General features: G+C 35.1%; 1 protein-coding gene across 1 annotated transcript; it reads right to left on the reverse strand.

Moving 5' to 3' along the window:
* Positions 1–2,732: 2,732 nt before the first annotated feature.
* On the reverse strand, positions 2,733–21,041 carry LOC106880860 (organic cation transporter protein). Its single transcript, XM_014931008.3, has 9 exons — positions 20,917–21,041; positions 18,420–18,793; positions 14,064–14,167; positions 13,182–13,336; positions 11,037–11,208; positions 9,262–9,522; positions 8,134–8,348; positions 6,823–6,931; positions 2,733–5,379 (listed from the first exon to the last, which is right to left on the reverse strand). The coding sequence occupies exons 1-9, from the start codon at positions 20,978–20,980 to the stop codon at positions 5,172–5,174; spliced, it is 1,662 nt and encodes a 553-aa protein (XP_014786494.1). The 5' UTR covers positions 20,981–21,041; the 3' UTR covers positions 2,733–5,171.
* Positions 21,042–21,447: the final 406 nt, after the last annotated feature.

Raw genomic sequence — 21,447 nt, forward strand, 5'->3', positions numbered from 1 at the left:
CAGAATTGCCATTTTCACTCTCTCAAGTCTTTAGTACATCTGCCGCCATTTTTATTACCGTTCTTTTTCTTCCTCTAGTCCCCACCGATTAAGAAAAAAGAACTTGAACAAAAGCAGAATACAGACCTTATCTTTCGAGACCGACCACACGTCGCACAACTGACCCTGCAGAAGTTGAACGAATTGGGCAACGAAACTTTGCCTCATCCGCCATACTCACCAGACCTCTCGCCTACCGACTACCACTTTTTCAAGCATATCGACAACTTCCTGCGTGAGAAATGCTTCAAAAACCAAGACGATGCCAAACACGCCTTCAACGACTTCATCGCCACCGGAACGCAGGATTTCTACGCTAATGGCATAAATAAACTTGTTTTGCGTTGGCAAAAGTGTGGTGATTGTGATGGTATTTATTGCGATTAATAAAGTTTTGTTTGAGCTGAGATATGTGCATCTGAATTTAAAGGTTAAAAACCGTAAGAACTTTCTTGACAACCTAATAGATGGTATACTTGATCTGTCTCTGATGAAACACATTCACCTGACACCTTGGCTGTGCGATAGAGGTATTATGAACATTGTCTTTCCTCTGGACTAAAAACTGAAAGGAATTCTGATCCTTCTAGAAGGTTTGGGCATGTTGCGCAATTCGGTCGACCATATTTCTTCACTTTTATGTCCGTTACTTTAGAAAGGGACAAAAATTCAAAATCAAATCTGACTTTACTTGTGCCTCAGAAAACCTGATTTATATTATAAGATGCTCGGGCTGCCACCAAAACTACATAGGGTCCACCGGATTATCGCTCAGACGCAGATGCACTCTGCACCGACAGCAGATTGCATTCCCAGAATACAGAGTGAACAAATTGAGAAATGCGCAAAATAACTGCTACCACAATTTGTAATCTTTCCATTTTATCAATATGCCATTGGAACACCAACACAAGTTAGATTAAATAAGGAAACCTACTTCATCGAAAAATATAAGCCATTTCTAGCAATTTTAAATAAAGAAACTTACTCATTGAAAAAAATATAAAGCAAAACTTAACCACTTATAACATTCTGTTCTTTCTAAACCAAATCAGGTTAAATTAATAAAACTTAGTCATTCTCAACATTTTGATTATCTCCCTTATACCGAAAAAATCCCTGATTACCTTTCCCTGTCTGAAACTCTCATACTTCACACCATAGCGAAGAGATGACACAATATCGGTAAATAAATTTGAGAAATTTGAAAAGAAAATACGAAACCGGTTATTTCTACAAAAACAATGTTACTTTACACAAAATTTATAACATTTTTCTAACAACGATTAAAATATATTCTTTAACCATATAATACAAGTCTTCTATAGTTTTCACACTCTATTTTGTCTTATATATATATATATATATATATATATATATATATATATTAACCCTCTCACGTTCATCATTTCTTTTCTTTTTTCTCGTATATTCCGCCAATACATTCTCAGTTGCTGCACATTCTTAAAACTGAACAACTTCAACTATAAATAGATGACTGTTTATGAACTGCTTAACTTTCATAAAAATTCAATCTCTTAACGCTTGCTGTGGTTTTCTTTTCTTTTTTTTTACTATCATCATAATCTTAATACAGTTGCTGTATTCCCTCTTTCTCTCTATATTATGATTCTTGTAACTTATATTTAGCTCAATTCTTGTCACAAGGGGGGCTGTATAAACAGCTACTGTGTGACAAGTAGCTGTTTGTGATGGTGTTCAAGTGTTTCGTCTTATCGTTTATTACTTTCAGCAGAAACTGTACTAATAAGAGAATAAACAGTATCTCATTCGCAACCAAAATATTTGTAGTTATTGCTGCTTAGCTGGAGTTTGTAAAAATATAAAAGTAGGCATTTGTAATATGACATGTTTTAGCTACAGCTTAATATCCATATTGTAATGTTATATTTGTTACATTGTTTAATATGGGGTCGATAAATTAAGTACCAGTTACGCACTAGGGTCGATGCAATTGATTTAATTCCTTTGTCTGTCCTTGTTTGTCCCCTCTATGTTTAGCCCTTGTGGGCAATAAAAAAATAAGAATATATGTATGTATGTATGTATGTATGTATGTATGTATTCCAACCAAATACTTTCAGTCACAGTCATCAACTGAGACGTAGTCCCGTCGTCAGATTAGAGTTGGCTCTGTTTCCAATATTCGGTGCTGATGAGATGATAACTGCTTCAAAATGCATATCTCAGTCAATCTGACCGCTCCAAACTGACCTGATGTGTTTACACCTTTTTGTCTTCGACAAAATACTGTGCATATCTTTGCGACATATTCGAACGGGTAACAAGTTCGTATCTATCTATCTATCTATCTATCTATCTATCTATCTATCTATCTATCTACCTACCTATCTACCTATCTATCTATCTATATATGAACTTGTTACCAGTTCGAATATGTTTGTGAGATAAAGTTTGCTTTTTCCGCTTCCGCATTAACTAATTCTGAAAAGGATTCTATCATGAATGGAGACAGGTTCATGCTTTACAAAGAATGAATTCAGTCGAGGGCACATGGTCATAAACATCACATGGATTAGTAACGTTGGTTCATTGATTCATTGATAGTTTAAAAGTCAACTTGAAGAGAATCCTTCTACACAAAAGTTATAAATTCTGTTCTGCATCTATTGAATCTAATTTCACCATGAAAGAATCATACAAAACTTTGATTTCTGGGAAAAGCTTTATTATTAGAAATATAAGGTGGTGAGCTGGTAGAATCGTTAGCACGCCAGGGAAATGCTACCGGCATTTCGTCCGTCTCAACGTTCTGAGTTCAAATTTTGCAGAGGTCGACTTTTATCTTTTCAGGGTCGACGAAATAAGTACCAGTTGAGTACCGGAGGTTGATGTCATGGACTAGCCCCCTCCCCCAAATTCCAGGCCTTGTGCCTGTAGTAGAAAGGATTATAAGAAATATAAATGAAGTGGCTTGCTGACAGAATCTTTAGAGCGCCGGACAATGTGCTTTGCTGCATTTCTTCTGGTTCTTTATGTCCTGAGTTCAAAACCCATCTTTTGAAGGGCGATAAACTAAGATACTATTCGAACACCGGGTCGATCTAATCGACATACGTCTGCCCCTAAATATACTGGCCTTTTACTAAAATTTGAAGCAACTTTTAGAAATATAAGTAGAGATCTGAGGGTAATTTTGAGTTTTCTGATGCAAGATTGAAGGAAATGCTTTTGCAGGCCTTCAGGTCAGATGATTGTCATTAATTGAGTCATATGTTAAAGGAAGTCTAAAGATCTGTGCGACAAAGTTTAAAATGTGTTTGGAAAACCATAAGACCGAAAACTATTCTAAAATAGGCGAACTTTTTGGATTTCTTATGCACCAACGAACATTGTCATTAAAGGTTCATTTTTTGTAATCTGAGTTGGATATTTCTCGGAAAATCTTGAGGCCGTAAATGATGAAATCGGTGAACATTTTTGTCACGATGTTGGAAAAGTGTTTTTTTGGTAACTGGGGCCTTATTATACTCACTAATTAATGCTTGACTTTTCAGAGAAACGTTCCTGAGATAAAATACGGCAAAAATCAAACCAAGCTGCTCTGTAAATTAAATTTGTATCCCTTTGATCGTATTTTCAAAGACATGAGGCTATAGAAGTCTTTGCACTGCACGCTACACAAAAGCTGAAACATTGAAACGGTAGAGAAATGCTTAAAAATACTAAAAGTGCAAAGTATATTTTAAAGTATTAGGTGTTCTTCGAACATGAAAATATGCTGTTTTCTTATTTCCGAGTTGTCACTATTAGAATTACTGTTACTATTAGAATTACTGTCACTATTAGAATTACTGTCACTATTAGTCCTACTGTCAGCTTAACTGGAAATATACTGAAAATGCAAACTTCAAAAAGATGCATAACGTTTTGTAGTATGTAGTGTTTCACTTCCAGGTCTTCAGGAAAGTAAGCCAGCCCAGCACTTTTAATATCGCAAGCGAGCAGACTGTGAAGTGAATAGTTTTTGAGAAATACGATACTGACTAATAGAATATTATTCTCTCCCCTTTTGAGATAGTTCTTAATGTAATTTATTTTTGTTACTCTTACTAAGTGGATGTTTTCGACACTCAAAACATATCTACACTGATCTTAGCCAAGTTCTATCTCTTTTCTTCTGATGAACAGCGTATCAGTATCGCTGTCTTCTGTGGTAACTTGTAATCAATGTCTGAATCTTGCAGGTGTTAATATCTTCAGAATGAATATCCTCTACAGACCAGTCAAGTATCATACGTTTGACAAATGCATTGTGGGTTATTGTCTCGAGAAAGGAAAGCCGAGCTTTCAGCAGTGTCAATGCTATTGGTCAGGTATTTTGGAACCTTTCATTAGCAGCAACTAAGACAACAGATACTTTTATCGGTTCCAACATTATAGCTACTAGGAATGGAGAACAGGGTAGTATACTTTTCTATAATCAAGCCATGCTACCACGAGATTTCCGTCGCGTTTTCTTATTCCCAAAATATATTTGCCAAGAGTTGTTCTGTACATGTATCTACAGTTCCTTCTGCTTATATTCTATAATCATCTTTCTCGAGTCAGTTCTATCAGTTTTGAATGGAGGTGTATAGTAACTCAGCAACAGTGATGATGGCAGCGTCGGTTTGTTTATATTTCAATTGTTTTTTTTTCTTATAACATATTTTGGCTAGTTTTGAATGACTTAAAAAAAAACTGATTAGCATCAGTGGGATTGGAATAAGAACTGTTATCCGAGACAAACATTTTTCGGCCAAAAGAAAATGCTAGTTATCAAAGCTTGTTTACCTTTGAAGTGGTTTAAGTTTGGGAGAGCTTTATCCTCGTGGCTTTCTAGTTGCTCCTAGCTATAATCATTTCCACTAAACTTTTCATATAACGACACTGTAGATCTTGATTTAAATAAAAAGGCCCAGGAAACTGAAAAAAATACGATGTCTTAGACAGCAGAGAGCTTAGATAATATTTGTGTATTTGTGTGCGTGTGATAGAGTTTTAGTGAGAGGTACCAAATGCCACATTTTCAAAAGCTCTATCGCACACATAGATGGATAGATGATTCTCAAGGTAATTCCTCACAGCGAAGTCGTTTAAAACAAACTCTACAAATTATCCATATCTTCAAGTTTTTGAAGCAGATACAAATCCTTCGTTTCAGGCACTAATAAGATCAAGAATCCAGCAAGAGTTCCAATGAACCCATAGACACTGAGTGGTATCCAAGAGCCATATACATTGAGACCAATGATTATTGGTGCAATAAGACCACCAGCACGAGCGCATGATGAACCTACACCCATTCCAATGTTTCTGAAATACGCAAAAATAAAGAATATTTCACATAAATGTAGATATAGATATCTAAAAATTTCAGAGTGTATTTAATACAAAAAAAGGCTGAGAAATAGATTGAGAGTGATATTGTGATTTTAAAGGATACGCATTTCGAAGTACATTTACTAAAACATTGTTAAAACTCGGATCCATTAAGCTATAACTGGATATTTACATACCTCTGTTGTTAATATTTCCAAAGAGATGGTAAGGCGGCGAGTCGGCAGAGTCGTTAGCACACCGGGCGGAATGCGTAGCGGCATTTCGTTCCTCTTTACGTTATAAGTTCAAATTCCGCTGATGTCGACTTTGCCTTTCATCTTTTTGGGGTCGATAAAATAAGTGCCAGTTGAACATTAGAGGCTATGTAATCGACTTATTCCCTCCCTCGAAACTGCAGGCTTTGTGCCAAAATTTGAAGCCAATATTTCCAGAGATGTCGAGAAGACAAGGGGGAAATGACAAGCGAAATGTAAGCTGGGGAAATATACTAAAAAGTCATCTGCTATAACAATCTGTGATATCCATCAACAAGAAATCGGATTTCCCGTAAGGTTGTCACTAATGATACGGTTTCTTAATGAGCTTCAAAACATTGGCCGATGGTAACCTGATTAGATCACCCTGTCCTTATTTTGTACATGTACAGCTGCACAATTCCAGAGTATATAATCTCTATTTACACACAATGAAGTTATTTCTCTCCTGCATACAATCATGACTCAGTTAATTATTGGGGCGCTGGGATATGTAGCACTCTGCCTAAATCACAATCTTGAGGAGTTAGTCTTCTCAAGACCTGAAAGGAGAAAGCTGATTGGAAGACTACAGAACCAAGTCATCACTGGAACTGTAAAAATCTGTAAAGCTTTCCAGAAGTTTATCATTTAAGTATATATAAGCATGTCTAGATATGCAACTATATACATAAGAATACATACCTAAAACAAAATATACAAATCTGCACGTATGCATACATACATACATACATACATACATGCCCTGTTGTTGATGTTGAAATTCCAATGAAGGAGCCGTGGATCTTGAAATAGACTGAATAACGATATACATACATACTCTAGACAGAACTCTAGTCAAAAGCATTTCCTCATGATCGTTCCACCTTCGAATACGAGGGTAAATGGACAGAAATGATACTCACCTTCTGCACATGCGCTAAAGAAGAAGCTTAACTTTGATGACAGTTTATTATTTTTTGTCTTTATATAAATATGTGCGTTTGTTTGTGGTTTATGTTTGCGGGTATGTGTATATTTGTATGCATGCAAAGACATACATGTTTGTGCAATATTTCATAGGGAATTATATCGGTACACTTCTATTGCCGAATCATTCCAAGTATACCAGAATGTAACTATTGAGAAATTCCTCTTCAAGGGGTTAAAATTATACACCTACCGTACTTCTGTTGGAAAAAGTTCTGCTGACGTCAGAAAAATACCGACAAATGCTGCCGTCCCGCCAAGCTTCCCGAGGACAGCTAATATCAGAGGTAACCAAATGTTAACTGAAAAGAAATTGTATATACTGAGCATAAAGATATTTAACTTTTATTAATAGTAAAATAAGTTACGTTGTCGCGGAATTATTTCACAGTGAATTGAAGAAATGGATTTTGTGTAGTTGGGATATTGTTTATGATCTTTGGGACTGATAGAAACAGCACACTCTCAAATATTTGAAACATATACTGAAGTTGTTTTGTGCGTGACTATTAGAGAAAGAGAACAATTCGTGAGGCATCAAGTAATTACTGGGGATAAAGAGGATACCTAGGTTTAGGAGGCATTGTTATATAACTTTGTTTTGAAAGATGGTCAGAGATTGTATTGCCCCCAAATTTTAAGGATTTAATTACGAGCTTATCATGTGTTCAGACGATGTGCACAAAATGAAAGTTTTATGAGCATCGGTGAAAATGCCATACGAAATTTGTGTGTTTTATGGTGACTTTTTTCACAAAGGAGAGATTCCGTGTGATTTGGTAATAAGCATTATATGCTACAAAATTAATTAAAATATTGCAATGTTTTAATGGAATAAAGACAAACATTTAGCTGTAAATATATCAATGCACATCAATATTGATATGAAAAAAAAAAACAGTACTGAAATGTTGAAATAAATGCATTAACGGAAATTTAGATGAAAATAATATCAGTAAGGGATTGAGAAAAGAACACTTGCACATAGGCTCAGATGTGATTCAGGGCGAAAACATGTAATTTCATGTAATTCGGGACGAAAGCATTAAACAAAACATACATCTGTGTAAGTCATTAATATCTGACGTAGCAGTTTCTACAATTAACGAAAGGATCCTGAAAATATTAGTATGAATTTCTTTCAAATCCTTGATCTAAGTGATAAATGTTCTCAGTCTATATTAGATTCCACTCATCCATCAATTATCTCTGCCGTCTATTCACGGGAAAGTCGTGGGAGTAGAGACCTCAGTCACCTCCTCCACAGGGTCCTATCAGAAGCAACTGACATTACACATTCTTGTAATTCTATTATTCTGTAAAATAATGTTTAATTAGTTTAAATGTACACAAATGCATAAAAATAATTTTTAATTCCATTAGACAATCTAAAATACTATTAAATTTCATTCAATTTTAAAAAAGGTAAAATCGGACAGAACTTATGGGATGACCTGATATTTAGCAACGAAAGCATGCAATGTTTGATACAACAGAATATTACCTTTAGACACAAAGTTTGAAACAATACAGTTAATTCCACCAAATATCAAGAAGAAGCAAAGCGGCTTACGATGACCAAACCATTTAAAGGAAAAATATCCGAGAATGTTGCCTGGAATTTCCACGGCTGCCATCAGCAAGAAGTTCATGTAGCGATTTCCAGACATATCAACAGATATTAGCGTCATTCCGAAGTAAATCATACTGCTGACCAACCTGTAATGAAATGGTAGCATTGACTGAAAAGTAACTTGGCTAAACGACTACGTTTGGTAGCCGGGTACATGTATATGCGATAGCGCGTAGTTATTAATAATCGTTTCAATCTTGACACAAAGTTAGTAGTTTTGAGAGGAAGTGGTAAGTCGGTTACAGCTATCCCAGTAATTGGCTGGTGTTTGTTTCATCGATCCTGAAAGAATAAAAGCCAAAGTCGATCTCGGCGGAGTTTCAACTCAGAACGTGAAGACGGTCAAACTACCGCTAAGAATTTCGCTCGGGGTGATAACGATTCTTTTTTACTTTAGGTACAAGGCCCGAAATTTATGGGAAGGGGGCCAGTCGATTACATCGACCCCAGTTCGTAAATGGTACTTAATCTATCGACCCCAAAAAGATGAAAGGCAAAGTCGACCTCGGCGGAATTTGAACTCAGAACGTAAAGACAGATGAAATACCACTAAGCATTTCGCCCGGCGTGCTAACGTTTCTTATTTCTTTATTGCCCACAATAGGCTAAACATAGAGGGGACAAACAAGGACAAACAAAGGGATTAAGCCGATTACATCGACCCCAGTGCGTAACTGGTACTTAATCTGTGCTCAATTGGTACTTAGTTCATAGACCACGAAAGGATGAAAGGCAAAGTCAAGCTCGGCTGAATTTGATCTCAGGACATAAGGCCGGAAGAAATGCCGCTAAGCATTTTAGCCGGCGCGGTAACGATCCTCCTAGTTTGCCACCTTAATAGTTATTAATATTAACTTGCCATCATATATATATATATATATATATATATATATATATGATTACGATTTTTATTTTGAATATTCTTATAAATTTTACTATAGAATATTGTGATACATTTACAATTTTTATGTGTAATACTGAACACAATATAATATTTACCAGTTAAACCAAAGGTTTGAAGAAATCTTTGCTCTTCGACGTGTTTTTAGCAAATCTATTGGAGTATAGGTTTTCCGATTCTTCTTTCCTGGATATTCATCAAATTTTGATTTGCTTTCTGCTTCTCTTTGAAGTTTCCTAACACGATTTACAGTATCCTCATTATCTTTCTTATTTGTTCTTGCTATCCTGTTGAAGGACTCTTCAGCTTCTGAAGATCTCCCTTTACTAAGGATCCATCTTGGAGATTCGGGAAGATATCTGCAAAGTAAAAATCATTGAACGCCAATAAAATAACGAAGTTTCTTTTTTTTTTATGCAATTGAAAAACTGAAGTTATAAAATATAAAGTTTGAAATTGTGGCGTGATGCAATTTAGGAGAATTATGCCCACGACGTGTTTATTGTATGTAAGTAGTGTAAAATATATCGTTAAGTTGATAGTTGTCATTAAATAGTATGTTTTCGGCATATTTATTCCATGTACAGATACTCACGAATGTATGAAGTTCTATCATAAACAAACACAGCAAACTGAAAATGTTAGGAAATCTGATAACTTCACAAAAGAAGTGTGATATATGATTTGCAATATCGCACGCACGCACGCACACATATGTACAGGTCGTCGTCGACTTACGACCTATCCGACTTACACCCGATTTTCGACGTTTGACTCGCCAGCTCCCGGCAGTAATAATAAATAGTCCAGGTAAAATCCAATGGGTTTAATTTCTTGGAAATTTCTTAGAAATTAACCCTTCTACGGATGATGTAAGCTAATAAACGCTTCCCCTAGGTTTGGTTATCGATCGCCACTGTGTCGGATGACTATCCTGTCGCGGAGACATTGAGGCAACCTCGTATTTGTTTATAAGACAACTGCTTGAGACTCCGAAATTTTTGACTAACACCAGTATAATAGTATAATACAGAATGCTGTGTGTGACTTTTACCTGAGAATGTACCTTAATGTAAAAATATAAAACAAAGCTATGTAGACCTATAGGCCGACTCACGACCAGTCAGTCGGAACCAATTGTGGTCGTAAGTCGACGACGTCTTGTATATATATAGTTGAAATTTATTGAAAAACAAAAGACGAAGACAGGTATATGAACAACAAGCAAAAGTATCAGATTGACGCTCGGGAAAAGTGAAAAATGCCTTTTACGTTTCAAGCCTATATATATATATATATATATATATATATATATATATATCCCTTAGCCATTACGAGATTAATAACGCGGTGCAGAACTCAATATACATATGTTTCAGAATGAAATGTTAGCTAAGTATAGACCAGTAATAAGAGAGATGACGAAGGCATAAATGGTTATCTAAGTTACTTCATTAGCTTACAGCTGTTTCTGCTATCAGATGCAGTGGACGCTTAGTTGAGAGCGTGAATAACAACTTATAACTTCATCGGGGCCTCAAATATGAAGAGGAATTTATTTGGGAAAGAATTACATTTGTATTTATATGAGGAACGACATCAACAATGCGAGAAGTCAATACAGATGTATATAAAAAAAGTGTATGTCGAGAATGTCATTAGATGTATTAGTGGAAATATATATATTTATACAAACGCATGCACTCTGCGTGGTATCTGCATCTACATGTGTGTGCATAGAAGAAATTCAATTTTGGCCTCTTTGCGCAAATAAATTAGCAAGTCAAATCTTATTTATAGACATAATCTCTACGATAAAATGTGAATACACTAACAGTTAGATTATCGTTACAACCTACAAAAAGATACCTACTTGAATGCCACAATGACGATCAGAATATGTGGAATAGTTGCAGCATAAATTAGATGCTGCCATTTACGAAGTAGAAACGCCACACCTGCTAGAATTGTTCCTCCAACAGCGAAGGCTCCATTCGTAATAAAATTTATATGTGTCTTGTACTGTTGAGAGACACATTCTATAACTGTAAAAAGCAAAAAAGAAAGTATAATGTTAGGATTTCTTGCAAACATCATGTACGACAAATTAATACATAATTTATCAATATAGGTGGTGGCATGACTGTGTGGCAAGAAATTTACTTCTCAGGTACGTTGTTCTGGGTTCAGTCTCACTGCATGGCACCTTGAGCAAGTGTGTAGATTTGGTAGACGGAAACTGAAAAACGCGCGTCGTATACACACACGAACACACACACACACACACACACACACACACACACACACACACACACACACACACATACACACAGACACACACACACACACTCACTCACTCTCTTTCACACACACACATCTATACGTAAAAGTAGAACGTTGGAATGAGTGCTAAATACTGCATTTGGTGGATAATTTCTTTATTGTGAATTAAGGCCTTAATTCACAAATTAATACACACACACACACACACACACACACACACACACACATATATATATATAACTGCATATATGAGTACAGGACATCACCAACGGTGCGAATAACATGAAATACGTAAACAAACGAGGGAAAAAGAGTAAACTACGTAAACAACGAGAGAAAAATGGAAAATAGGACAAGTAAACACAGAGAAAGAATCCTTCATCAGTTGCCGGCTGTCTATCTACTCCTCATTTCGAGCATTCAACGACAGTCTGAGTTTTGAAAGACAGTTGGTCCCATAAATTCTAAAGTAAAATTTAGGATTTATGGAGGGTCAAAGTTTGGAATGAAAAAAAGACTGTGGAAACCGAACGAAAGCAAGCATGGAGGGTCGTTAGACCAGAACGAGAGGAAAATAGTGAACGCTGGGAGAAGCATTTTTTTGAAAAGAGAAATGATAGAAGAGAGAAAAATACGGCCGTTCGTTTAAACGTTAGTGCAGGAACAGAAAGATGGTCACGTGAGGAAAAGAAAGATGGACGAGGGTCAAGTCTGAGCAACGTGTGTGTGTGTGAGAGAATAGAGAGAGAGAGAGGAGAGAGAGAGAGAGGGGAGAGAGAAAGGGGAGAGAGAGAGAACATAATAATCGTCCAAGGACATAAAATATCATGCACCCGTTAATATTGTTCTGCGAAGCACATCCAAAATTGTACGCAAAACATTTTCATTTGAAAATAAACAGAAATTATAAATAAAAATTCTCTGTACAAACATCAATCAATAAAAGTAACACAACATGGCAGCATTTTTACAGAATTGCCAAAGAGACGCAAAGCACAACCTACACAACATATTCTACGCAATTATTATTCAATAAAATAACACAGCACTTATTATTCTTAGGCAACAATCGCCAAAATCTTACACAATTCACACTTTATCACAGTGATATTCTCCTAATAATATAAATATCTGTCTCTCTGTCGGTTTCTACAAGGGTTGCAGTTGATTCGATCAACAGTACAGCCTGTTGTTAACATGCAAGTTGCTGCGCACTCCACAGACATGCTTACCCTTAACGAAGTTCTCCGGGAGATTCAGCATGACTCATAGTGTGCAAGGCTGGCCCTTTGAATTGCAGGTACAACTCGTTTTTACCAGCTGAGTTGACAAGAACATTGTAAAGTAAAGTATCTGGCTTAAGGCCACAACACGCCGCCAGGAAACGAAGTTACGACCTTACGACCGTGGTCTGAGTAATCACTAAACCGTAAAACAACTTACATTGTAAATAATCTTCACTACCACCATTGAACAATATAATATATACATGGCGAACGCTCACACCATCTACACCACAAAATTACCTTACATTATAACAAATCAGGGCGTATACGCAAAACATACCACACAGTCACTGTACAACGTTATAGAATATTATCAATAACAAACATTTATATATTCTTGAAAAGCTCCACAGAAACATGGAGACCGTATATTTTATTGCCGTTGAAGTTGACATGCAACTAAGTAATGAAATAAAAAGTCCATGTCTGAAGAATTTAAAAATACTTACTATTCGTGTATAAAATGACAAAATTGCCTGAAAATCCAAATCCTTCAAAGAAGTATATAATAACGAAGATAATATAATTTGGTGCCTGTGTTTTGGCAAAGCTGGAAATTATGATAAGTACTTCTGCCGCACAGTATGTTTTGAATCGACCGAATCTGGAAAAAGTAAAATCATTCTGAGCAATGAGTGGTTCAAACATCATTAGCGAAAATCCTTAAAATTTTCCTACCTCTTAAATTCCTTTTCTGGTATATATATATATATATATATATATATATATATATATATATATATATATGCATTTCTTCACACAAGTAGACCATGCAAACTTTGCTTGTCCGCGCTAGTGAAAGGATTCCCAACAAATCACTTGATACAAGTCCCCTCTTAAATTCCAGAATTGAGGTGTTTAATCGGTGAAGTCATGAGAGGAAATTCGTATTGAAAAGATAGTATTAACCGCTTCTTGACAGGCGATCGGAAATCGAACATAAACTGACTGTTTTCGGACGCAACTGGTACAGATCAAAGGGGAGTAACTCAGTCTCGCCCAGAAAGGGTTTCGATTCGAAGAATTTTGTTTCAGGGTTTTTTTCACAACCCTCGATGTACAAGACTGTATTCCTACCTCCATTGATAGAGTGGTAATGTGTCTCTGGCCAGCAGGTCTGATGAATCGCCGATATTGCTAAGAGCATAATAGGTGCAAAACCAAGTCTACATTAAACACACGCGTACACATTACTTAAAATGACTTATATTAAGCCGATGCTTCCACCGACAATTCAGATACATTTACTTACAACGGTGATATATGTTTATAAATCTCCATTTGTTCATATTAAATTATACCCTTAATGAAAGTGAAAGTTTCGCACTTACTTGTCTGACAATATACCAAATGCCAAATTTCCCAGGAAGAAACCCCCAAACATCACAGACACGGCGGTGTTTTTCATCCATTCTCTTTCACAAGCTAAATCAAACTGAAAAAAGGAAAACAATGAAATTGTTAACAAAACAATCGTTGAGCAGCTATACAGTTTCATATAGCAATTACAATGATTATACGAAAGTAAGTAATTCAAGGAAATAGACGCGTGATATATATATATATATATAATATATATATATATATATATATATATAATATAGGGTAAAATTAATTAATTAATTAATTAATTAATTAATTAATAATTAATAATTTTACCAAGTACGTTAAGAAATAACTTTCATGGGTAACATTATACAAATATTTTATAATTATAAGCATAATTATAATCAGGGATCAGCTAATTGCTTTGCGACTCACCGAATTTTGAAATAGCAGCCAACGCACTATTCCGCCACCATAAATATCTCCCAGACAGTAACACAATTAGCTGACCCCTGATTATAATTATGCTTATAATTATAGAATATTGGTATAATGCTTATATGCGCAGAATATCTCTGTTTAAAATTAATAGTAGACCCGATATAGTAGTTAGGAGAATTGTGCAATATGTAATGGACCGTGCATTTGTATACTTCGTTAAACCTTCTGCAGTGGACTTGCAACGGCCATCGACCGTGTATCGGCAGTTGCAGCTATCTGTTTTACGAGTGTTATTAGTGGAAAGGAAAGATGTAGTATTCCTTATAGAGAAATCAAAAGTAGAATTAAGGGCGTTATTAGGAGATTGGATCATATTATTATAATTGTTGTTATTATTATTGCTATTATTGTTATTTGTAGTGGTAATGGTATTATTATTATTAATACAAGTAGTAGTAGTAGTAGTAGTAGTAGTAGTAGTAGTAGTAGTAGTAGTGTGGCGGTAGTGGTGGTGGTGGTGGTGGTGGTGGTCGTATTAGAGTAATTAATATTAGTATTAGTAGTGTTGCTATTAGTATCAACATTCGTCTCAGCTACTCTTCGACCTTCATAGGAAACGGGGAATTTTGTATCTTGGTTAATTGTAGTGCTAGGGTTGTGGGTGTTGCATATGCCATCGATATCGGAGTTAGTGCTTTCATGGCTTTGACTTACGTTATGATTATATATATTTACACACACACACACACACACACACACACACACACAAACATATACGTGTATATATATATATACACTACAACTGACCAACTACTTTCTCCCTTTCTCCCTTCCCCATTTTCACACTACATACGTCAAGATCACCAGCATTCTACCTCCCACACACAGCCCCTCGTTCCCGATCACCGTTTGTTATCTCCCCCTTTCTTAGCTCTCCTGAAATAAGAATTTCTAACTTCCGGTCAGTCATTGTTATGATCGGCCATTATTATGATTGACCGTTGACTGACCACTATTCAATTTTTTTTCTCCGTGTTTTTCTCCTTGTCTCCGTATTCTTTCTGTTGAAGAGCGTAGCTCGAAACGTCAAAGACTTTCCGTATTCCCGAGCGTCATACTAATATATACTTTTGTTATTTACACCACCTGTCCTCGTCTGTTGTTATTATTTGTATATTCTCCCATATATATATATATATATATATATATATATATATATATATATATATATACATATACATATATATTTATGTATATATATACATAAATATACATATATATATATACATATATATACATATACATATATATACATATATATATACATATATATATATATATATATATATATATATATATATATATACATATATATATATATATATATACTTATATTTTCATATTTTTTACATTATTCTCTTATCCTTTTATTCTTTATATGTTCCATAATATTTATGTCTCTCCACACTTTCCCTCCGCTCCCACGCACGCATGCACATCTACTAGATATCAAAGGCGCCCAACATATACGCGTGAGCGCGCTAATATGAGCGCGTATAGTTTTAAAATTAAGTAATAAACTACTAACCTGGCGAAAACTTGAGTTCCCCCTGACCAAAAACACTATCTCCCACCTCCCTTATCCCCGTCACCATCCTACCATATTCTATGTAAACTCAAATTAATCTCATTACACGAGTTTTAGTGTAAACCAATAAATGGGTTACGGATTAATTGGTTTAAACTTTAAAACTCGTGTATTGAGGTTAGTTTGAATTTACATTTGACTTTCAACAACTTCAAATTGTCCACTTCCCGTTCAACTTAACATCTCTCATTCTATCAGTATGTATATCCTAGCTAACAAGCTCATTCTCGATTTCTACACCAGAACCTGACTACTACTAATATTTCTTTACCTTCCTACATAATTCCCATACTATGCTTAATAGCAAAAATTTCCAAATATTACTGTCTTAGATTGACCATGTGTATAAAAAGCCCAAATCAATTTTCAACACAACAGTTGAAGAATACGTTTATGAATTTGTGATGAAAACTTTCTGATGTGAAACCATGTGTTGAAACAAATATTGTATTTCGGGACGGTCGTTTTTTTTTTTTTGCCAGATAAACACACGCACTGTATATTCGGTCTTCACTCGTTTATTACTGTTCTTATTTTAACCCAAGTCCATTGTCCGGAAATTTTTCGTTACACATTTGTGACCTCTTCAGCGATACTTTCCCTCCGCGTGTGTGCTCCTGCTCCGCTTAGTCTTCTATACAAGAACAGAATGGACTAAGCGGAGCAGGAGCGCACACGAGGACAGAAAGTATCGCTGAAGAGGTCACAGATGTGTGACGAAAGATTTCCGGACACTGGACATGGGTTAAAATAAGAACAGTTATAAATAAGTGAAGAGCGAATATATAGTGCGTGTGTTTATTTGGCAAAAAAACATGACCGTCCCGAGATACAACAATGGTTGGAGAATATCTAACTTATATACAATGTTAATATGGTAATGTGTGTTGACCTGACTACAAACAGTAATGTTTTATGACTGTCACTCATCCAAATTTTGGCCATACAATACTCTTTAATTTTCTTAGGTCGTTCAATTTACCTCAATTGATCAATAAACCAAATGAGTAAATCAATTGAGTAAACCTATCAGTAGTGTTCCTATAATGACTACTGGACTCAACTGAAAGCCAATTAAGGAGAAAAATGTTATGGCTAGAAAGAAGATGAGCTGTGAACTTGATACTCCTGTCTTCTGTCTATTGTTTAACTCTTAATCCTTCTACTATTCTATTCCTTTGTACACTGTGCTTTCTCTATCTTGAACTTTCCTACAAACTCACCTTGTCTCTGATGACGGAATACCCAGTGTATGGAGATGCTAACCTATCACTTGGGATATCGAAAGATTAATTAATTGATCAATTAATTAGGTAATTAATTAATTAATTACTTCAAATTCACCTTGCCCTAATTAAATATTCTAAAAGACTTGAGATACTCGTCCTGCCTTGGTTTTGTTGTCCTTTTTCTTCTAATATATACCTGCTAACTCGGAAGCCTACTACGGATCCCTAGTTCCAACCTCAGCTGTGAACTTGGAACTTAACGAATGACCAATTATAGCACTTACATAGCGTACCTATTCGTTTAGATCACCAGTGAACTAAATTCCTCAAGTTATTTGAAGCTATACGAAAGTTCTCGAGCATTCAGTTTTGATTGCATTAAATAAAACTTCACCAATGCATAGACTTTATAAAAATACGTTGAGGGAAAGAAATCCAGTAGGAAATGGCCTCAATTTCGAGAAGACATGCGGCTGGCTAGGAGTAAATGAAGCAGGTTAAAATTCTAAATGAATTACAGCTGATTATTTAGTTGAATAAAACAATTGGTGACTTTCAAAGAAAAACCGATTGCCAAATTTCAAGCAAATACGTGTTAATTGTATTGAATATGTATGCTGCTAAATTTATCTCAGCTAGTTGTTAGCTACGATACACATCGATCATAATCGCTTTTCTCAACATACTCTTTTCATATTTGCTCGATCAGTGGACATAGATGTTTGCAAGGAAATAAAAAGGAAAGAACTATGAGCAGTTAGACTGCGGGAATTTGAATAATAGCATCTAACCAACCTACTTACGTCACCTCTCATTGCTTTTCCGCTGAACTCTTCATAGAAACTACATTTATTTTCTCATAGTATTCGTAATTCCTGCATTTTAAATCGGCTTTGGTAACGATTTCTCTTTGAGGGAATAAAAAAAAAGACAATTATCTATGTTTCCTGCTTATTAGTTAAGCCCTCATACTTTCGACAAAACACGATATGTATTTATGCGAGAAACAAACAATTTTCAACAATGAAGTAAAGACTACGTACCTCAGATACAATAGATGAGATTTCCTTGGTATAGAACTTTCGACCATATTTACACGTTTCCTTTGTAGAATTAATTGTGGGTAGGACATAGAGTCCTTCTTCAGAAACCAGTTTATACACAGAGCATTTCTCCTCTTCTACAGTTATGTTATTTAAGAATTCATCCAAGGTGATATTTGATGGAATCATGGATTCATTGAAATTCGAAGGATAACAAGCAAAAGGAATCTTTTCTCTTATAAACACCATTGTTAAAAGTGAATGACCATAAAATATTATAAATATTACAATTAAGAAAGTTAGTTTCTTTTGAAATAAACCATATCCACCGCATTGTATTAATATTTCCTCGGTAATTTCAGATATTGACAAACCTAAATTATAAATTAAACAAAATTCATTTCAGTTATTGATTTCTAGACATTCACCACTTAGCGTTTCTGAATGAAGGGAAAATGATTTCGATTCATCGAAACCCTTACACATCAAGGCATTTTACAGAAAGACATATAGTCGATTGAAAAGAGACATTGAATCGGGACTAGAATATAACTGGTTTCTGAACCATATTTTTATCATCGCAAGAAGGATGAAAAGCGAAATCCAATCCGGTGTAGCAATTTCGGATTACCCAACATTTAGCTCACCAGCCAGCAAATTGAAACTCCATTCAGATTACCAGGGATTACTTTGAAATCGATTTCAAATTACCCCTTCACTACTCACATTGCCCTGCTTTCTCATTCCGCTAAAATGATAAACTCTAACGCTTACAGCCTATAACAGTTTTGATTGCATTGTTACAATCAAGATTATAAGATATTCTTAAAGTGTGAACATAACAAAAACTTTTGGATTTTAAACATACTCTAACATTTTTGTCATGGCTTTAAAATAAAGACTTTGACCATCAGAGATTGTAGATTTTAAATTTTTGTTTTGAAGAAAAACATTGTTATTTTTCCTTAAACGGAAACAGATTTGGATTAGAGGATTTAAAACCGAAGCACTTTTTTTTCTTATCCATCTGTATCGTATTTAAAGTAAGTACAGTAACACCTCATTTTACGAAGACATACTTTACGAGCCGCAGAGTTTAAGAGTTCTATTTTTCAAGCACAAGATCCAAATTCGGTTTTGTTGGTTGGAGGAATATCTTTTAGCAACAATTAACTTCATGGATAAATTCGTTTGTCTTAAAAAAAAAATGTGTTTTTATACTTTTGAAGAATTTTAGACGAACGAATCGACCGAGGCCTTTACTTTTAAGCGTCGTACTTATTTTATCGATCTCTTTTGCCGAACCTCTAAGTTACGGGGACATAGCAAACCAATGCCGGTTGTCAAGTAGTGGTGGGGGACAAACACAGACACAAAAACTCACACACTCACACATACGACGGGTTTCTTTGAGTTTCCGTCTTCCAAGTCCACTCAAAAGGCTTTGGTCGGCCCAAGGCTATAGTAGAAGACACTTGCTCAAGGTGCCACAGAGTGGGACTGAATTCTGGACCACTCGCTTGAGAAGCACGCTTCTTACCACGCAACTACGCCTGTGCCTATCCGTTTATAAATCCAATAATTTGTCATATTTTAAGATTAGCTCATAGTCTTGAATGTTACACGTGTGCAATGCGATAAACATATTATGCGTTGCAGATGTTAACATTTCTTATTTTAGCTAAACCAAAAAAGGCGGGGGTATAATGGGAGTAGTGCAGGGGCAATTTGACATCGATTGTAGATTGCCGGGATGTAAATTGGTGGGGGAACTTGAAGTCTTTACACCGGCGGACGTGAATACTGTACGTAAAGAGGCAGAGGAAAACAAATCATTTTCTAGGTTTTACTATTCCCTTGAGCCATTATCTTCAATGGAACATTCAAAAATAATATATAACGTGTAATTTCATGGATGATTAAGTGACAAAGACGGTTAACATTTAAGTAAGTTACACGTTTTATGATACAATGAATGTCATATCTAAAATGAAAATGACAAAACAACATAGGTTTTCTAACATGCTTGTCATGTATATTCCTGATGACGTTAACAATACAGAACTGTTCAGTAAGTGAGACCAATATAGTATAACATTAATTAAAAGACGAGATCCTTGTGTAAGCCATTTGTTTAATTTTCTTTTCTTTTTACAGATTAGCGAGCATCGCTGCTATGCTGTAATATTTAATGTAAATATGTTACAAATACATGATGTAATTGGAAACCCTACAATCCTATGAAATTTGGTACCATATTCGTTTCCTTGTTATTTATGTTTTTAAAACGAGGTATTCAGTAGTGAAAAAGAAATATGGTAATGAAACTATAAGCAGATGTTGAAAAATAGTTACTTAAAACATTAAGATAAAATTGCAGCAGAATTTAATATTATGGCATTATGTAACACTTTAAAAATATATAAACTAAGATACGTGTGAATAAACTAAGGAAAATGCTGTGAAAGAAAAAGAAAAGAAAAGAAACTATTCAGACCTTTGAGTTCCTGAGCAACAAGTTGCTCGTTTTCTTTTATCTGATTACTTGACTTTTTCTCCATGTTACGGATAGTAGTTTTGCTGTCAGTAACCTCACTATACAGCGTCACCAAGAGGAATGTCTATGAAAATAGCATGCAGTATCTAATAACGTATGACTTAGGTACGTAAAATGTTAATGTATGTATACACTCACGCACATACATATACATATATATATAGTGAAAGGTCCGTCGGTCAACTGCTTCTCTCTTTTTTCAGCTCATCAGTTACAAAAAAAGAGTTTGTTCACATAATGATGCAGTCAGTGTGGCTTCGTGGCTTCCTAATACTATGATAAATTTGTCATTGCTTCCGGTGTATGCTGAATTATATATATATATATATATATATATATATATATATATATATATATATATATATGTATGTATGTATGTATGTATATATATATACATACATACACACACACACACACACACACACACACACATATATATATATATATATATATATATATATATATATGTAT

Source organism: Octopus bimaculoides, chromosome 13 (assembly GCF_046866305.1).
Source record: "Octopus bimaculoides isolate indiv1 chromosome 13, ASM4686630v1, whole genome shotgun sequence".
Classification (NCBI taxonomy): Eukaryota; Metazoa; Mollusca; class Cephalopoda; order Octopoda; family Octopodidae; genus Octopus; species Octopus bimaculoides.